The 17,602-nt window shown below is 35.7% G+C and overlaps 2 protein-coding genes across 2 annotated transcripts in view; one reads left to right on the top strand and one right to left on the bottom strand.

Moving 5' to 3' along the window:
* Window positions 1–704: 704 nt before the first annotated feature.
* sbds (SBDS ribosome maturation factor) lies at window positions 705–5,785 on the bottom strand. The gene is made up of 5 exons (XM_051128720.1): window positions 5,558–5,785; window positions 4,606–4,735; window positions 4,270–4,470; window positions 4,025–4,189; window positions 705–1,129 (listed from the first exon to the last, which is right to left on the bottom strand). The coding sequence occupies exons 1-5, from the start codon at window positions 5,683–5,685 to the stop codon at window positions 1,001–1,003; spliced, it is 753 nt and encodes a 250-aa protein (XP_050984677.1). The 5' UTR covers window positions 5,686–5,785; the 3' UTR covers window positions 705–1,000.
* Window positions 5,786–11,876: 6,091 nt separating this feature from the next.
* Window positions 11,877–17,602, top strand: part of porb (P450 (cytochrome) oxidoreductase b) — a 40,173-nt gene continuing 34,447 nt past the window's right edge. Inside the window, exons 1-2 of the mRNA XM_051128702.1 lie at window positions 11,877–11,956; window positions 16,402–16,594. Coding sequence (XP_050984659.1) covers window positions 16,419–16,594 — 176 coding nt within the window. The 5' untranslated portion in view covers window positions 11,877–11,956; window positions 16,402–16,418. The remainder of the gene's footprint in view (window positions 11,957–16,401; window positions 16,595–17,602) is intronic.

Raw genomic sequence — 17,602 nt, 5'->3', positions numbered from 1 at the left:
TAAATATTAAAAAAATATTTCAAAATTGTTCTATCAAACAAATTAAGCCTTGGTGAGCAAACAAAAAACATTAAAAATCTTACTGTTTAAAAACTTTTGTCCAATAGTGTACTTCAAAATACTACTTATTTACACCTATAAGATACACTTAGAAGTATAACTAAGTATTACAAATACACTTGGCTTATAGTTAAGTTGTACGAATTTTCTCCATCTGATGAACAATAATCATGCCTTATATAGTTAGCATTTCTGGTGTGAATGAGCCTTTACTGCTTTGCCAATAAACACTTTTCTCAGAGGCTAGTCGTATCTTTTACATATTCTTACCTACAACTGAGATCAGCATTTGCAGCTCATGTTCTTTTCCTGCTCACACACTGAGTTTGTGGATTAATCCTGAAACCAATCCTGCTGATTGTTGGACTGATGTCTAGAAGAACTGGACTGGGAAGTACACACTGACACACACAGATGAGCTTCTATAGAAAGGTGTTTCTTATAGCAGTTTCTGCACTTGTTTAAACAGCACAGAAAAGTTCTTGAACGGTTGTCAAGTGTGCTGAGATTATCAAGGTTTCTCCAGCACCAAACAGTCACACCAGAAAAACCATTAGGTGACTGTGTTTTCTTAATAGACTGATTAAAATAAGCCATTGCCAGCAGAGATAACACAATTGCAAACTATTTAAAGAGTAAATATTTAATTGTGGCAAACAACACACTCTTAGATAATCTCACTTCATATTATTTTCATAATTATTTTTATTATTATTAAACATTCCAAATTAGTTTCATTTTCACAGAAAATAAATTATTGCAACTGAGCATAATCCTGTCTTTAAGGGATACATATATATATTTTAAAATGAGATAACCAGTGTAGTATTGTCATTTCAGCCTGTGAATACACTGTTAACAGTTAGGCCATATAGTGTGAAATAACTGATCAAAAAAGGCTCTCCATATAAAATGAGTCAGCAATAGTTTAATGTGTTGGTTATTCTAGTTTCTCGTCTCCTTCCTCCACATCTTTGAGACTGAGCACCTCCAGCGTCCCCTTCCCTTTAGTCTCACAGCGGATCAGCTCATCAATGTCACGGAAACAACCGGGATCTATCAGACACACCTGGAAAACAGGAAACACCATTATCTTGGAGAATACACATAATGGTTATATAAAAATCAAATAGCATATGCATAGTATTCAGACAACCAGTGCCGACAGGTAATTCACCTGATTTTCACTGCATTAGGTACAAAATATTAAGTGTCATCTGCAACCAAATGACGCTAGAGATTTTCTCAAAACTATTTTTTTTTCAGTTATATATAGCTATAGCTATATTTACTATATACTATAGCTATAATATATATCTATATTGAGTTCTCACAGAATAACCAGCAGCTTCCTTCATTACATTAACATGTTTCACAAGGTTTGACAAGCAGAAAATCTCAAAGAGTTGTTGTACTTATTATTCTAAAAAAACAGCTTTTGCTTCATGCAGCCTAACAAGCTCCATGCTTCTGCTATATTTCTTAAATGCCATTTGTTTCAATATTTTGACATGTACACTACCAGTCAAAAGTTTTTGGGCAGTAAGATTTTTAATGTTTTTATAAAGAAGTCTCTTCTGCTCACCAAGCCTGCATTTTATTTGATTCAAAGTACAGCAAAAGCATCAACATTTGGAAATATTTTTACTACTTAAAATAACTGCTTTCTGTTTTACTATATTTTAAAATGTAATTTATTCCTGTGATCAAAGCTGAATTTTCAGCATCATTACTCCAGTCTTCAGTGTCACATGCTCCTTCAGAAATCATTCTAATATGCGGATTTGCTGCTCAAGAAAGACTTTTTTTCAAGATTCTTTGATGAATAAAAAGATCCAAACATTTTATTTATCTGAAATAAAAAGCTTTTGTAACATTAAACACTCTACCATTCAAAGGCTTAGTGTCAGCATTTTTTGTTTCTCAGGAAAGAAATTCTAAAAATTATTATTTTTCTTTATCAAGGATGCTTTAAATTGATCAAAAGTGATGATAAAGACATTTACAATGTTACAAAAGATTTCTATTTCAGATAAATGCTGTTCTTATGAACTTTCTATTCATCAAAGAAACCTGTAAAAAATTCAGAATCTTAGAATGTGACTGAAATAATGAAAAACATTTTTTTGACTGGCAGTGTAAAGCTAAGACATACAGTTTCTTTTAACTGTATCTTAAGTGTCCAAACACTTTTTCGGGGTCATTGTATATATATATTTTTTAGAATATTTTTAAGACATTTTAAGACAGTTTAAAGGTTGTGCACACTTTCAGCTGGCTAAAAGCCTCATTTAAATCTGTTCATACAGTAACTGTATCTCTTCAAAAGACTTGGATGAAACCACTCAATTCATATTGATTTCTTTGACAATATCAAACTTTTTGAAGTGTCAATCAGTGGAGGAACAGATATATCCCAGATCTTAATTTGTGTTTTAAAGATGTCTTATAGGTCTGGAATGACAGTCTCAAGATGGTGACAATCTCTGAGTGTTATTCAACACACTTCATTATTTTAACATCCTCTAAAAGTTTAAACCGTTCTCTAAAGTATTTTGAAAACATTTACTGCAGTGTTTTGACATACACCTGGAAGTCCAGTAGCAAACTATAAAAAAACAACAACAGCGTAAAATGCAAAAAGTACTATGCTTAAAAAAATAAAAATAAAAATGCACCACTAATAAATATATTAAAGGAAAAGTCCACTTCCAGAACAAAAGTTGACAGATAATGTACTCACCCCCTTGTCATCCAAGATGTTCATGTCTTTCTTTCTTCAGTCGTAAAGAAATTATGTTTTTGAGTTAAACATTTCAGCATTTTTCTCCATATAATGGACTGATATGGTGCCCTGATTTTGAGCTTCCAAAATGCAGTTTAAATGCGGCTTCAAACGATCCCAAGTTGTAAATAATCCCAGCCGAGAAAGAAGGTTCTTATCTAGCGAAATGATCAGTTATTTTAATTTTTAAAAAATACAATTTATATACTGTTTAATGTCAAACGCTCATCTTGTCTCGCTCTGCCTGAACTGTTTTTGTTGTGGTTCATGACAGTTAGTGTATGTGGAAAAACTCCCATCTCATGTTCTCCCTCAACTTCAAAATCGTCCTATATCACTGTTTTACCTTTTTTGTTAAGGGTGTTTGATCTTCTTTGCATGTTCACTTTGCAAAGACTGAGTCGGTACTTCTGCAGCGATGTAGGATGATTTTGTAATGATTTTTGAAGTTGAGGGAGAAAATACGATGGGAGTTTTTCGACATACACTAACTGTCTTGAACCAGAAAAACACAGAGTTCAGGGAGAGTAAGACAAGATGAGCGTTTGAGATTAAAAAGTATTTAGATTGTATTTTTTAAATGAAAATAACCAATCGTTTCGCTAGATAAGACCCTTCTTTCTCGGCTGGGTTTGTTTACAACCGCATTTGTGATCGTTTGAAGCCACATTTAAACTGCATTTTGGAAGCTCAAAATCGGGGCACCATATCAGTCCATTATATGGAGAAAAATGCTGAAATGTTTTCCTCAAAAAAACAATTTCTTTACGACTGAAGAAAGAAAGACATGAACATCTTGGATGACAAGGGGGGTGAGTACATTATTTGTAAATTTTTGTTCTGGAAGTGGACTTCTCCTTTAAACTCAAAATAAAAGCCCATTTACACCACAAAATTAAGAAAAAAATGGGGTTTTTTTGTTTGTTTCTTTTCTTTTCTCAAAAGTTAATATCTTACAATTCTGAAGTGTACATCTTGACAAAAAGTCAGAATTGTTAGATGAAAAGTCTTTTCCTTTTTATTCTGCAGCAGAAATGGGTTTCCGTACTTATGAACTATTCTGTTTGTTTTGTTGGTACCCATGTGGGCACATCCTTGGTTTACAGACCAGTAATATGTGGTCACATCCTGAATGAACAGGAATGAACCGACTAATAAATTGCCCGTGAAGACTCTCACCATCTCCAGCTGATCATCAAACTCCTCGTTCTCCACTGTGTTTATTAAGGGTTTGAGCTTCTCTTTCAGCCTCTTCCCATCTTTGGCTGGCAGGATGAAGCGCAGCCGCATGTGAGCTCTCTGAATCTGAATGGATTCCTTCAGCTGCTTGATGACCTCAAGAGCCTGGAGAAACAGACATTAGCATTAATGACAGAGACCTCGTCAGCAACAGTGAGATCCTCACATGATCCAGCTCTGCTCACCTGTTGTTTAGTGCTTTTGTTTGCTTTCACAGAGTAGTGAATGTCCTTCATGGCTCTCTCTATGAGGCTCACTGTATAGGGTCGTTTGGTCTCAGGATTCACACATTTCTCTGCCACTATAGTTGCGATGTCACGAAACATCTGCTCCAGCTGACTCTGTCGTTCCTTGTCTGACACCTGTAGCTCTCCTTTAGCCAAAATCTGAAAATAAATAAAACTACCTGATCATGTAGAAACGCCTAAGCATTTGTATTAAACATTATTATATTTATAAAAACAGTCCCAGAGTCGGGGCAGATCAGATCATAAAGCTGCTGTACACGACACCAAACTGACCTGTTTGCATATTTCTGTCAGATCATCTGTGCCGAAAGCGCTTGACAGGTCGTCTTTCTTTGCCACTTGACCTTTAGACACATTGACAAACACTGTGTTTGTTTGTAGGACTTCGTCAAGGTCCTTCTCCCTATAAAAACAACATCAAATGTAACTACAGTTGATTTGTGAACATCACAATAATGACAAACTGTCTTACAAAGTGATAATAAAATGTCCATTATATGACATTAGAAATACCTTCAATGAATAGTTTTCAGAAAATTGACATTTATATTCACCCTGACACCACCCAGATTTGGAGAAATCATTCCATCAGTTTCTCACCAATGGATACTCTGCAGTGAATGGGTGCCATCAGAAAGTTTCTTACAAACATGCAGATTTGGTCTTCCCAAGATGTTAACTGATGGACTGGAGTGCTGTAGATTACTGCGATGTTTTATCATTCTGACGGCACCCATTCACTGCAAAGGATCCATTGCTGAGCAAGTGATGGAATGACACAGTTCTATCAATCTGATCTCAGAACAAACTCATCTACATCTCGGATGGCCTGAGGGTGAGCACATTTTCAGCAAATTTTTATTTTTGGGTCAACTATTCCTTTAAGACAACTATTTCTTTCCGAACAGGGCTTTGTAGCTAATAATAATAAATTAAATAATTCTATCATAAAAAAAAAATCTAAATAAAATCAATAATTAAGGTCAAATACTACATAAACTGAAAGAGGGCTTATTTGGTGTGTGATCACCCTCAAAAAATGACATCACACATTTATCTTGACGCAGTAACACCGGTATTAGCGTAAACAAGCGGTAAAACTGCACCATATACAGTTATAACGCTAATTTAACACTTTTAGGACTGTTATGATAGCTGTAATAACAGAATAAACAATACGAACATAAAAATCTTCATATAATGAGCATGTCATAACAACACTCACGCTCCGGATCTCCAACTCATCACTTTGTTTTTGTAACAGGCTATTTCAAACCTCTTCCCTCCTTTCTTCATCCTCACGACGGCAACATTTGTTAACCTGATCTGGTTAGTAGGTGTGAATATTGACATGTTTGACACTCTTCAGGTTCCCAATGTGGCTCTCGGTGCTGCTGCGTTTCCTCTCGTCTCTTCCTCGAAAGCAAACGCGATCATTAACCGCCACTCACCGCCGCAGCGCCTCCTGGAGGATTGGAGTCATTCCATGAGAATAAACAAATAAATAAATAAACAAACAGAGATAGAAATGTTGTGCTGGTTGTGCTGGTGGTCTCTACACTCAGAATGACTCTACTACTTGACAGGGATAAATTAAATAGGTGTAATAATGGCAATAATAATAATACGTTCTCTGTCAATCATTTGTTGTCATTTGCAAGGACCTCTATAACTGTGCATTAAATAAGAACATGTAAATGTATATACGATTAATTTACAACAAAACAAATGAGATTAAAAGGGGGAATGTAACTCAGTATATTTCTGCTTCATCAGGACCAGAACACAGCTCCTGTCAAACTCCCTTAATTGATCCTATAAAAACATACAGATACAGTGACACAGTAGACTACAATCCAGCAGAGGCTCAGGGAATTTTACGCAGATCCTAAACATCAGTTAGTGTAAATATAAATCAAACTAAAGTGGAAACACAGAGAATTAACATATAGGTTTCCTAATAGGTCATGCTACAGAAGAGCAAACATGAGTAAATAAATGACAGTGCTGGTCTAGATTAATATAATGAACTTTTACTCTGTGTTTATCTTTTTAAACTTTTGAGGCTTAAAAATGGGGTCTGTCCATTATAGATCCCCTGAGGAACAATTCCACTCATTCGTTGCTGTAGGAGAGAAAAAAAGTGTCTAAACTTGTTAAATCATCTCAACCAACAAATTGTATGTTAGACCCTTTACCTACCAAACCATTGAAAGCAATACTTTTGGAAGTCGTAGAGCCTCTTCTTAACGTTATTATTTCATCATTATTATTAACTTTCAAGCTGGCTGTTATTAATTATTAACTTGACTTGAATTATTTAACTACAGACTTATCTCAAATCTTACTTTTCTGTCAAAAATACTAGAAAAGTGGTATCTTCACAGTTACGTCCTATCCACTTTATTTTTCCCATAAGAGCGGGTGCAGCCATTTGTAAAGTTTTTGTGTCTGGCTTCTGATCTCATCCACTTGCAGCTATTTTTAGCTGCACAAAAAGCTTGTTTTGCTGCTTAATATTGCATTATAGTCTTACCATATTATTTTAATGTATTATCTTAATTATGAACACACTGGTTTGTAATGCAAGCTGTTTTACCGTTTACTGCACTTCGATATTCTTCTCGTTATTTCCCTATGGTGGATTATGAACCGGACGTCTAACACATTGCCAGAAAACAGCTTACTTCCGCATTGAAAAATAAGGTGGACATAGAGAAAAATGTTTTTTGCTGCAAGGAATTCAAGCTGGGATGTAAACCATTTCATGGTACTGAAACTGCAAAAAGTCAGAGATAAAAATGCCTTGCTCTTATCATCCGATCATGGTTGCAACTCCCTGTTAGTGTTGATTTGACAACATTCTTTGGATATGCATGGAAATTTCGTTCATATTAATGGAATTGCATTGGCATGGTTCAGATCGTATCTGACCATTATTACTGTAGCAGTAAATGAAGTGGTGTCATATCGATCACAAGTTCAGTATGGTGTACCACAAGGCTCGGTGCTAGGACCATTGCTTTTCCAACTTTACATGCAGGCTTTAATTAACCTCCATGCTTAATAACCTAAAATACTGTTGAACTCTTGATGGATGTTTTGTCATGTCATCAATCAAGAATACTGTCATTTGACAGCCATATTTCTAGCATTTGTAAAATCGTGTTTTTTCCATCTTTAAAATGTCTCCAACTGACAAAATACGTTCTCAATGTCAAAAGCAGAAAATGTAATTCATGCATTCATAACCTCAAGGGTGCATAATACCTGGACCAGATGGTGGATCAACCACAGGAACAACCACAACACAGCCCTTAAATATCAGCGAAGGACAATTAAAGGAGAAGTCCACTTCCAGAACAACAATTTACAAATAATTTACTCACCCCCTTGCCATCCAAGATGTTCATGTCTTTCTTTCTTCAGTCGTAAAGAAATTATGTTTTTTGAGGAAAACATTTCAGGATTTTTCTCCATATAATGGACTGATATGGTGCCCCGAGTTTGAACTTTCAAAATGCAGTTTAAATGCAGCTTCAAACGATCAGAAATGCAGTTGTAAACGATCCCAGCTGAGGAAGAAGGGTCTTATCTAGCGAAACGATCAGTTATTTTCATTTTAAAAAATGCAATTTTTTTTTATTTTTAATGTCAAATGCTCGTCTCGTCTTACTCTGCTTGGACTGTTTTTGTTCCGGTTCATGACAGTTAGTGTAGGTCGAAAAACTCCCATCTCATGTTCTTCAAAATCGTCCTATATCGCTGTTTGATCTTCTTTGCATGTTCACTTTGCAAAGACTGTCGGTACTTCTGCAGTGATGTAGGATGATTTTGAAATGATTTTTGAAGTTGAGGGAGAAAACACGATGGGAGTTTTTCGACATACCCTAACTGCCTTGAGACAGAATACATTCTGAGTTCATGGAGAGAAAGACAAAACGAGCTTTTGAGATTAAAAAGTATTTAAACTGTATTTTTGTAATATAAATTACCGATTGTTTCGCTAGATAAGACCCTTCTTCCTCGGCTGGGATCATTTATATCATTTATATCGCATTTGTGATCATCTGAAGCTGCATTTAAACTGCATTTTGGAATTTCAAACTCGGGGCACCATATCAGCCCATTATATGGAGAAAAAATGCTGAAATGTTTTCCTCAAAAAACATAATTTCTTTACGACTGAAGAAAGAAAGACATGAACATCTTGGATGGCAAGGGGGGTGAGTACATTATATGTGAATCTTTGTTTTGGAAGTGGACTTCTCCTTTAAATTAATCCTCAGGAAAGATCTCAATGAATGGACAAGCCCTCAGGATAGAGAAGACCTTGATGACCCTTGGCACAAATACTTAAGGTCAACTAAGAATGTAAACATGCAGTTTTAACAAGAAGGACATTCATCATAATTTGCCCATTGATAGACCAATCATCTACTACAGGCTAGATGGCAGCTATACCTTTAGCTTTCAACCTGCTTGACAAATCGTCCTTATCTAATCCCAGTGTGATCTATCCCAATCTTCAAGTAGAAGGTGATTGCGCCCCCATGAAGGCTAAACAGCATAGTCATAAAACAAAAAAAGCCTGGCCTACTGGGAGCTCTAAAGGCTGTCAACTATTAGGCCTGAGATGATAAGGGAAGTTGCCAATGCCCTGTGAATAATGCAAGAGTGCTGAGGTATTTAACTCTAGCCAGTCTCCACTAGCTTGTCTATGCAGGGCAACAAGTTTTCCATCCTGACTTCTTCAGAAAACATCAGCTCGTGCTGCTACTGCCTGGAGGAGACTGGACAGGGCTAAGCAGGTTCCACCACTGCTCCAATGTGTGGCAGCTGAGGATAGTCTTTGGTACGTGGTTTTGTATTTGAGAGGCTGCACCCTTTTCAAACTTCCTTTCAGCAGCCCTGGGGACTATTGGATGTCAGATATGAGGCCTGAGAGCAACAACCATCCCCCCACTGCTCCATTACTGCGCATGTGCAGGGTGTGGATGGGTTGGGATGACTGGATTGAGAGAGTGATGCTATCCTTGGTCCACGACCACCTCAGTGAGAACTATCTCACCCAACAGCGTACTATGAAGGGCAAAATTAGCTATATACAGTCATAGAACTGCAATTTAAGTCACTTCCGTGTTAGTTTTAATAGAGAGAGCGGGAGGTTGCTGCTTGGTTTGAACTAGGCAATCAAACTAAGTGTGAAAGAACCATCAGAAAGTACCCCCCACACACACACATTTTATAATATTGCAGCTTTATGAACTGAATAAACAATTTAAAATAATTGTTTTAACAATTTTTTTAACATCAATTCACACTTAATACTTCACAGTGACAAAGGAAAAACAGACGTGATAACCTTGTGATAAGCTTCATCAAAAAACAAAAGAAAATCAAATATAACCTACAATGTGTGTTCCTACATTTCTTATTCTTATTTTTTATTATTATATATATATATATTTTTACATTTAGAATTTTAGTTCAAAAGTTCACGATAATTGATGAATCATGATTTTTGTGTGTAGTTAATGAGACCCAGTATCAGCAAGACTGTAGAGTTTCCCAGGATAAAATATAATAGCATAATGGGACAATGATAAGATTAAAGAAAAATCTGCAAGCATATGAACACTTGCAGTTAATAGTGTTATTATTATTATTATCATTATTATAGTCAAAAGTTTTTTAATTGTGTCTTAACTATTAAAGGGATAGTTCACCCAAAAATGACCGTTTTGTCATTCCAAACCCGAAAGACCTTTGTTTGTCTTTGGAACACAAATTAAGATATTTTTAATGAAATCTGAGAGCTATCCAACCCTGCATAGACAGCAACACAACTGACACGTTTAAGGCCCAGGAAGGTAGTAAGGACATCATTAAAGGGGTCATCGGATGCCCATTTGAAAAGTCTATAATATGCTTTTTGGTAAAAATTCTCAATGGTAGTGTAAAACAACACCCTTTTTACCTTGCCAAAATCAGCTCTGCAAAAATCATCCTGTTCTGGTCAAGATTGCTATAAATGTTAATGAGCTCTGCTCGCCCTGCCCCTCTCTCCTCTCTGTGGAGTGACGAGCCTGTTTACTTTAGCCGCTAAACTTTCTAACTAGCATGTTATAAGGAAAGGTGATCGCAAAGATTCATAAAAAAAACCCTATATTCACTTCTGCTGTAAGTGAAGCTGGATCACAAATGATTTGCACGAACATAGATATATATGTAGGTCAGGAGGTGCATTCCCTTCACAAACAAACGTAATCCACTGCATCTTCAGCGGTTTAGATGTCGGGAGTAAATGACGACCACTATGTTCATTATTACATCCAGCAACACAACACCTCAATCGCTCAATCGGAGATATTTTTGTCTAACTTACATCCCTGCTCTGGCATCCGAATAATGGAGGTTGGACTGTTACAGCTGATTTAGGGCGGGTCTGAGGTAAGACGCTCATGTCAATCAACTATCGTGGGAGCGGCATCTGTCATGTGACGCCACAATGACAGGCATCTGAGAATGACTCGATTTAAAAAAGGGAATATTATTTTTACAGATTAATTAAAAACCACTGCATGGATTTTTATCATTATAGGGTAGATTTGTACATGCACTGCCAACACACATTAATGTTCAAACAACATGAAAAAGTGAACTTTGCTTCCTACTACCCCTTTAAAATAGTCCATGTAACGTCAGTGGATCAAATTTAATCTTATGAAGCTATGAGGATACTTTTTGTGCGCAAAGAAAACAAAAATAACGACTTTATTCATCAATTCTGTCTCTTCCGTGTCAGTCTTCAACGTGTGTTCACGATAGTAGCACGACGCATATTTATTGAAAAAAATATATTACAACTGCAGTCCCTATTTGTCCAGGTTGAGGAGTAGTTCTTTAAATATTTAGGAAGACTAACTAAAAGTGTTTATTTAAAATAAACAACGTCAAGCATTCAAACACACAGCTGGCTTTTATGGAAAACCAGTGGGCGTTTACACATGTACCTTAAAAGCCCACCAGACTTAAACAAACAAAAATTATAATACTTATTTTCTAATTTTGTGACAAAACATAATATATAATAAGGTGTTTAGTTGAGAAATTAACCTTGGACCTGAATGCTCACTTTGTTGTGAATTTACAGGCAGACATGAAAAACGTCTCGTTTCACCTTGTTATATTTTGCAACCTAAACTTACACATGACCGAAGAAAGTCGGATTCAGGGACATGAAGACACGTTGTGCCAACCAGATGATTGCATAACCCTCACCCCTAACCTGCTGCACTTTGAAATTCATTACTTCACGTTGCATACTCGACATTACAAAATCTTCTTTAAGAAGCGTCCACTGCATTACCAGGGGGATTTACATTGATATAAGCCTTACTCGGCACTATACTACCACAATACGATATTAGGACACACTGCTACAAATTTGAAACTACGAATAACACACACAACAGGCACATATGACAGGGTTTACCCACGTAAATAAGCAAAAATTCACAAATATTGCACGTCTCCCCCCTACCAGAATGGACTGGTCGAGCGTGTATGACAGAGGGGTTTCCGCATCGCGTGAAACGCTTGTCAGTGCTCAAGTGAGCAGGTAAGAAGTTTTCTCAAACTTTCATGTTTTTAAACTGCCTTATAGAGTTGATATCAACATAAAAATCGGCTTAAGTTCGTTAGATATTGTGCGATAATGATAATATCTGCATTTAGATGCCGCTGAAGATGTGCAGCGTGTTAGTATTGTGTCTTTAGTTCTCACTTTGTTGTTCTGCGGTTTTATAATTTTTTTAAACAAAAAGCTCTCACACTACACATACAGTGTGTTTCTTTTGAGAGTTTATTCTACAGTTTAGAGTTTAGAATATACACACTGATTTCTGAACTGTAGTTCACATGTTTTTACGCTTACGAATCAATTAAGTTAAAATATTCTCAGGTTGTTTTCTACATGATTGAGTTTGTAGAAAGTAGCTGACGGACTTTAAAAGTGCTAATGATGTGGCCTCGTGGATTCTCATAATGTTCACTGAGAGTTGAATGTTTTGTTTTAAATGTAAATAATTTGTGTGAATCTGAATGGTGAAGTTTCACATAGTTAATGAGTTACCTTGAGGTTTTACTTAAGTAATGTTAATATACTTAAATATTAGATGTACAGAAAATATGCAATCAACACCTTAAACTAACTTGAGATCATTAGTATGTTAGCTCATTATTTCTGTCAGTGTTAGATGGTTGGTCTGCTGTGACTTAGCAGTTTTAAGCTTGTTGACCGTGATCGAATTTTGAGCTGGGTCATGGTCTCTGTCTGATGCTGACAAAGCAGATTTGTCAAGCATGTGGTTTTTAACAAATTTGTCAAATGCCTAATTCCTGATTTTTCGTTTTCATGAGGGAAGCGTGAAATATGGCCAGTCGTTTTAACACAGTTAAGTCACCAGGCATCTGCTTTCCTGTTAATCTCACTGTTTTGCTTTTCCTCAGACAAGCTCATCAGTTGTAGCCATATCATCTGGAGGAGAATGAGCATTTTTGAGCCACAGGCTCCCTTTAGAATTTCTTCTAGATATTCAGAATGACACAGATTTAATTTGTTTGAAAATTTACATGTCTTCAAGCCATCCTGGATGTAGATCATAGACACAGATTTGGAGAAATGTAACATTGCATCACTTGCTCACCAATGGATCCCATGCAGTGAATGGGTGCCGTCAGAATGAGAGTCCAAACATGTTCATGTCTTTCTGTCTTCAGTCATGAAGAAATTATGTTTCTTGAGGAAAACATTTCAGGATTTGTCTCCATATAATGGACTTCATTGGTGCCCCGATTTTGAACTTCCAAAATGTAGTTTAAATGCAGCTTCAAAGTGATCTCAACTGAGGAAGAAGGGTCTTATCCAGCGAAACAATTTGTCTTTTTTTTTTTTTTTTCCGGAAATAAAAATTTGTATACTTTTTAAGCACGAATGCTTATATACTTTGTATAGCACTAGCTCTGGCACGCACATCCACAACACTACGCACTACAGAATCACGTCGAAAGGTCATGCAGAACTACAGACCCAGTGTTTACAAAGCAAATGTGCCAAGTTTCATGGACGCGCATCCCAGAGCCTGTGCTACATGACTTTTTGTGCTTAAAAAGTATACAAATTAGTATACACGTGACATTGTACTCATTCTGAATTATGTGTTTCTATGGCAACACTATTAATGCCAAAGCCCTCACGCGCTGCCGACGACATGGAAAGCTATGAGTAAAATGTCACGTGCTGTCATCTCGGAATTACGGTAATTACGACATGGCGTGAACACAGCATAAGACCCTGGAAAGCTATGAGTAAAATGTGAAAAAAATAAGTAAAAAAATCTAAATTTCAACATTTTGAACAATAGGGCCCTACAATCGTTTTATTTTCTTTTTTTCAGAAATTCTTGTGTTTTAATTTTTCTGCTAATTAAATGAAGGCATTAAACATTTATTTATTTTTAATGAAATTAAAATTAAACCCTTTTATTTGTTGCCAAACAAACAGAGGTTTTTCTGTTAAAATTAATACATGGAAGAAAAATTGTCTGAATATTCTGTTTAAAAAAAAAAAAAAAAACATAATAATTGTAGAATTTTTTTCTACAATTAGGTGGTTAATCTTGCTGTAACATTTATTTTTTTAGCATTTAATGGTTTTATTTAAATTATTTTGACAAAGTTACAAGACTAATATATTTCTGTTACACGTTAAACCGTACTTTTATTTTGTACACTATGATATGATGCTAATTTTCTCAAATGAAATGGTAAAAATCGCATTAAGTGTCTCTCACAGCAGCTCTGGAGATGAAGTTCACGTGTTCCTGTCGTCATATAATGAGACGCAGAGGCCGAAAACCACCGCGAGCGTCACGTGTGCTTTAGTATTTGTGTAGTAAACAAAACCACGTCTCCGCCATTCATTCAAACAGAGCCAAGCGGAACATGGATGATTCGTATCTAAACCGTCTCTTTGCGTTTTAATATTTACAGACACTAGTCCATATCGCGATTCGAATTAAGTGAGTGACCTACTTTTGCCTTATTAAACCAAAAATTGACGAATTCCGCGGCATTCTGCGCTATAGAGTAGGAGCCTAATATAATGGCATAGGAAACACTGTCCTTTAACTGATGGACTGGAGTGGTGTGGATTAGTTGTAGATTATTGTGATGTTTTTATCAGCTGTTTGGACTCTCATTCTGACGGCACCCATTCACTGCAGGGGATCCATTTGTGAGAGTGATGGAATGCTACATTTCTCCAAATCTGTTCCTATGATGAAACAAACAACTACCAAATTTTGCGTTTGTGTCATTGATGAGTCTGACAACTGTTGTAGTGCTTGTACATTAGCAACATTTTAAAGCATTTATTATTATTTTTTTTTAATTATGTAATTTATGCTGTACTGTAGGACAAAACACTGGCTTATTTTACTGGTAAATTAACTACTGCTATTTTAAAAGGTCATAAGAAAATTCCTGTGGAAGCCAAGGCAAATTATCCTTCTGGGTTGTCCTACAAACTGACGTCATGACTTAACGGCTCTATTTGCAATGTCACAACAGTATACTGGTGTATATCTTCACATAATGTTCCTGTATTAATGGCTTTAATTGAGTTCATGCTGATTGTCTCGGGGACGCATATTACTGCACTGATGGGTTGCTAAGGTGGTGATGTGGACTTTGGAGGCTAAACATGGCATACCTTGTAAGCAAAGCTGTGAGATAATAGTAGTGATGTTTGCCATCAGGTGATAAAAAGGTTAGATGTAAATTTTATAGATGGACAGGCTTATTTAAGCCAGTTTGTTTTGACACTGAAAGTGACAGTTCATTTAAAAAAAGATAATTCGGTCATTTACTCATCCTCAAGTTGTTACAAACCTGTGTGAGTTTCTTTCTGTTGAGCACAAAAGAAGATTTTCAGAAGAATATGGGTAACTAAACAGTTGCCAGTAGCCATTGACTTCCATAGTTTTCTTTCATATCTTCTTTTATGTTCAACAGAAGAAAGAAGCCCATTCAGGTTTGGATTGACACGAGGAAGAGTAAATGATGACAGGATTTTTGTTTTGAGTGAACTGTTCCTTTAAGTGACATTTAAGGAGAATGCTCAAAAGAAAGTCACAAGACCCTTTTGTTAAAGAGTGTTTCTCTTTGGATGGATAGATTTGCCATGTAAATATTGGTTATACCGATTATGAAGGACAATACTGGAATGAAATTTTAGACTGATTTAACTCTCATGTTGTGGCTATTTTGACCTAGACAGGATTTCCTTTTCCCCAAAATGCTAGATAATGTAGTTGTATTGGACTAAAACTTATGGACTTTGCTCACACGGGTTATAACAACTTATTTATATACCTACTTTTTTTTTTTTTTTTTTGTAAAAATTGTAATCTTATAAACTGAGATGAATAAACTCAGATTAATGGAGCCTAAAATCAATCCGTTCCAAAAAGAAACACAAAACGTGCTAATTTAAAGAAATCAAGTTGAAAAAAATAAATAAATAAAATTATACCCAAGTTTTGGTGGTAATGTAGCATAATAATAGTACATGTTATTTAGAGGCGCCATTCAAGGACAACTTACAAAAAACAACATATAAAAAGAATATACAACATTATCACTCGCATAACGAGCAATTTACAAGCAATTGTTAAAAGGCCGGTCATTTTTGACCAGGAACATTAAATTAGGTCAAGGATTTTCAGGAGCACAAGGGTTGAAAGGAGGGACTTAACAAATGAAACCTAAAAGAAAATTATATTATATTTGATAATTTCTCAAGTCTTAGTGCAGGCTGTGGAAATTTATGATTTTTTTTTCCTTTACTTTAGACAAAATTCCCCCTACTAAATGTGTGATTACACCATGTGCATTACACACACATGTGTCAGACTTACTGATATTATTGTTTGCTAACATTTTTTGGAAATCACATCATTAGAGCATAATGTCAGCTGCCAAATCTGTTTCCTGTCACTGCAGTGGTGCTCCTCATAACGATGGCAGACACACAGGCCGATCCCTCCGCGCAGCCGGAGCTGATGGATGAGGACGAACCCTTCTTCAGTAACCTGGACATCTTCCTCTTCTCCCTCATCGCCGGCCTGCTCATCTACTGGTTCATATTCCGCAAAAAAACAGAGCCCATCCCAGAGTTTAAGAAACTAGAGTCTACGTAAGTACCTCAAAACTATATCGTCCTGTATCGTCGTAACATTAAAATGTAAAATTGGAAAAAGATTCAATTTTTAGCTTTTTTTTATTGACTGTTCGAATCAAACTGTCTATAAATTGAGTCTCGTTTCACCCCAAAGTCAAATGATTTTTTTTTTTTTTTTTTTTGCTAAAGTTTTTATAAAGGTAGTGAATTTGAAGAATAAATTTTATTTGTTAGTGTAAACTGACTGTAATGGGAATTTTAATTTATTTTGTAAACTGTAACTGTATTTTTATGCCAGCTAATTTATGCTGAAAAAAGACAAAAAAGTATCATTTTAAATTATAATTTTTAATTGCTGTCACTCTCACAATAATAATAATTTTTTTTTTTTTTTTTTTTGCCCACCATGAAATAAATGTAACTGATCCAAATCCTGCTCCACATAACAGGACGTGAAACACAAATATGTTCTTTTTTTGTTTTGCTCTGCAGTTTTGTAGCTTTGGTAACTTGACACATGGAAACTGAGATTTTTAGAAGAAATATGTTTAAATAGACTTTATTTATTTTTTTTGCTTTAAAATATAATTTCTTGAGAAATAAAATGATAATTAACTATGTAAAATGACAAATAGAAGTATTTCTCAGCTGAGAGGAAATTACATTTCCAGCTGCAGGGTCAGTATCATTGCGTTCCTCCTGTTAAAACACTTCAGTCCTTCTGGAAACAATTAGTGTTTTCTTAGGTTCTTCCTGCTGACGCTGAGGTTGCAGCAAATGTTTATTGCTTGCTTAGCCTTGAATAGTGTCATTGGCAAAGGTCTTACTCAATGCCAGACATTACAGTCACTCCTGAGCTGTTAGTGAGATAACAAACTGTAGAGGGTCATCATGGTTGAAGGATAAGTTTGAGGTTTCATTTATCTCTCTCACATGCATCACCTGACTACAGAGACAGAGTGCAATAGAGCTAGGAATGAAAAATATTACTTGGATTCGAAAAATAAATTCCATAAATGTTTC

This window comes from Labeo rohita, chromosome 15 (assembly GCF_022985175.1).
Source record: "Labeo rohita strain BAU-BD-2019 chromosome 15, IGBB_LRoh.1.0, whole genome shotgun sequence".
Classification (NCBI taxonomy): Eukaryota; Metazoa; Chordata; class Actinopteri; order Cypriniformes; family Cyprinidae; genus Labeo; species Labeo rohita.
This window is presented reverse-complemented; position numbering and strand designations above follow the sequence as displayed.

Excerpts from the sequence above, each read along its gene's own strand:
- sbds (XM_051128720.1), bottom strand. The coding sequence starts at position 5,685 with ATGTCAATATTCACACCTACTAACCAGATCAGGTTAACAAATGTTGCC. Across the intron at positions 4,471-4,605 it reads TGACAGAAATATGCAAACAG|ATTTTGGCTAAAGGAGAGCT; the intron begins GTCAGTTTGGTG and ends ATTTATTTTCAG. Across the intron at positions 4,190-4,269 it reads ACAAAAGCACTAAACAACAG|GCTCTTGAGGTCATCAAGCA; the intron begins GTGAGCAGAGCT and ends CTGTTTCTCCAG.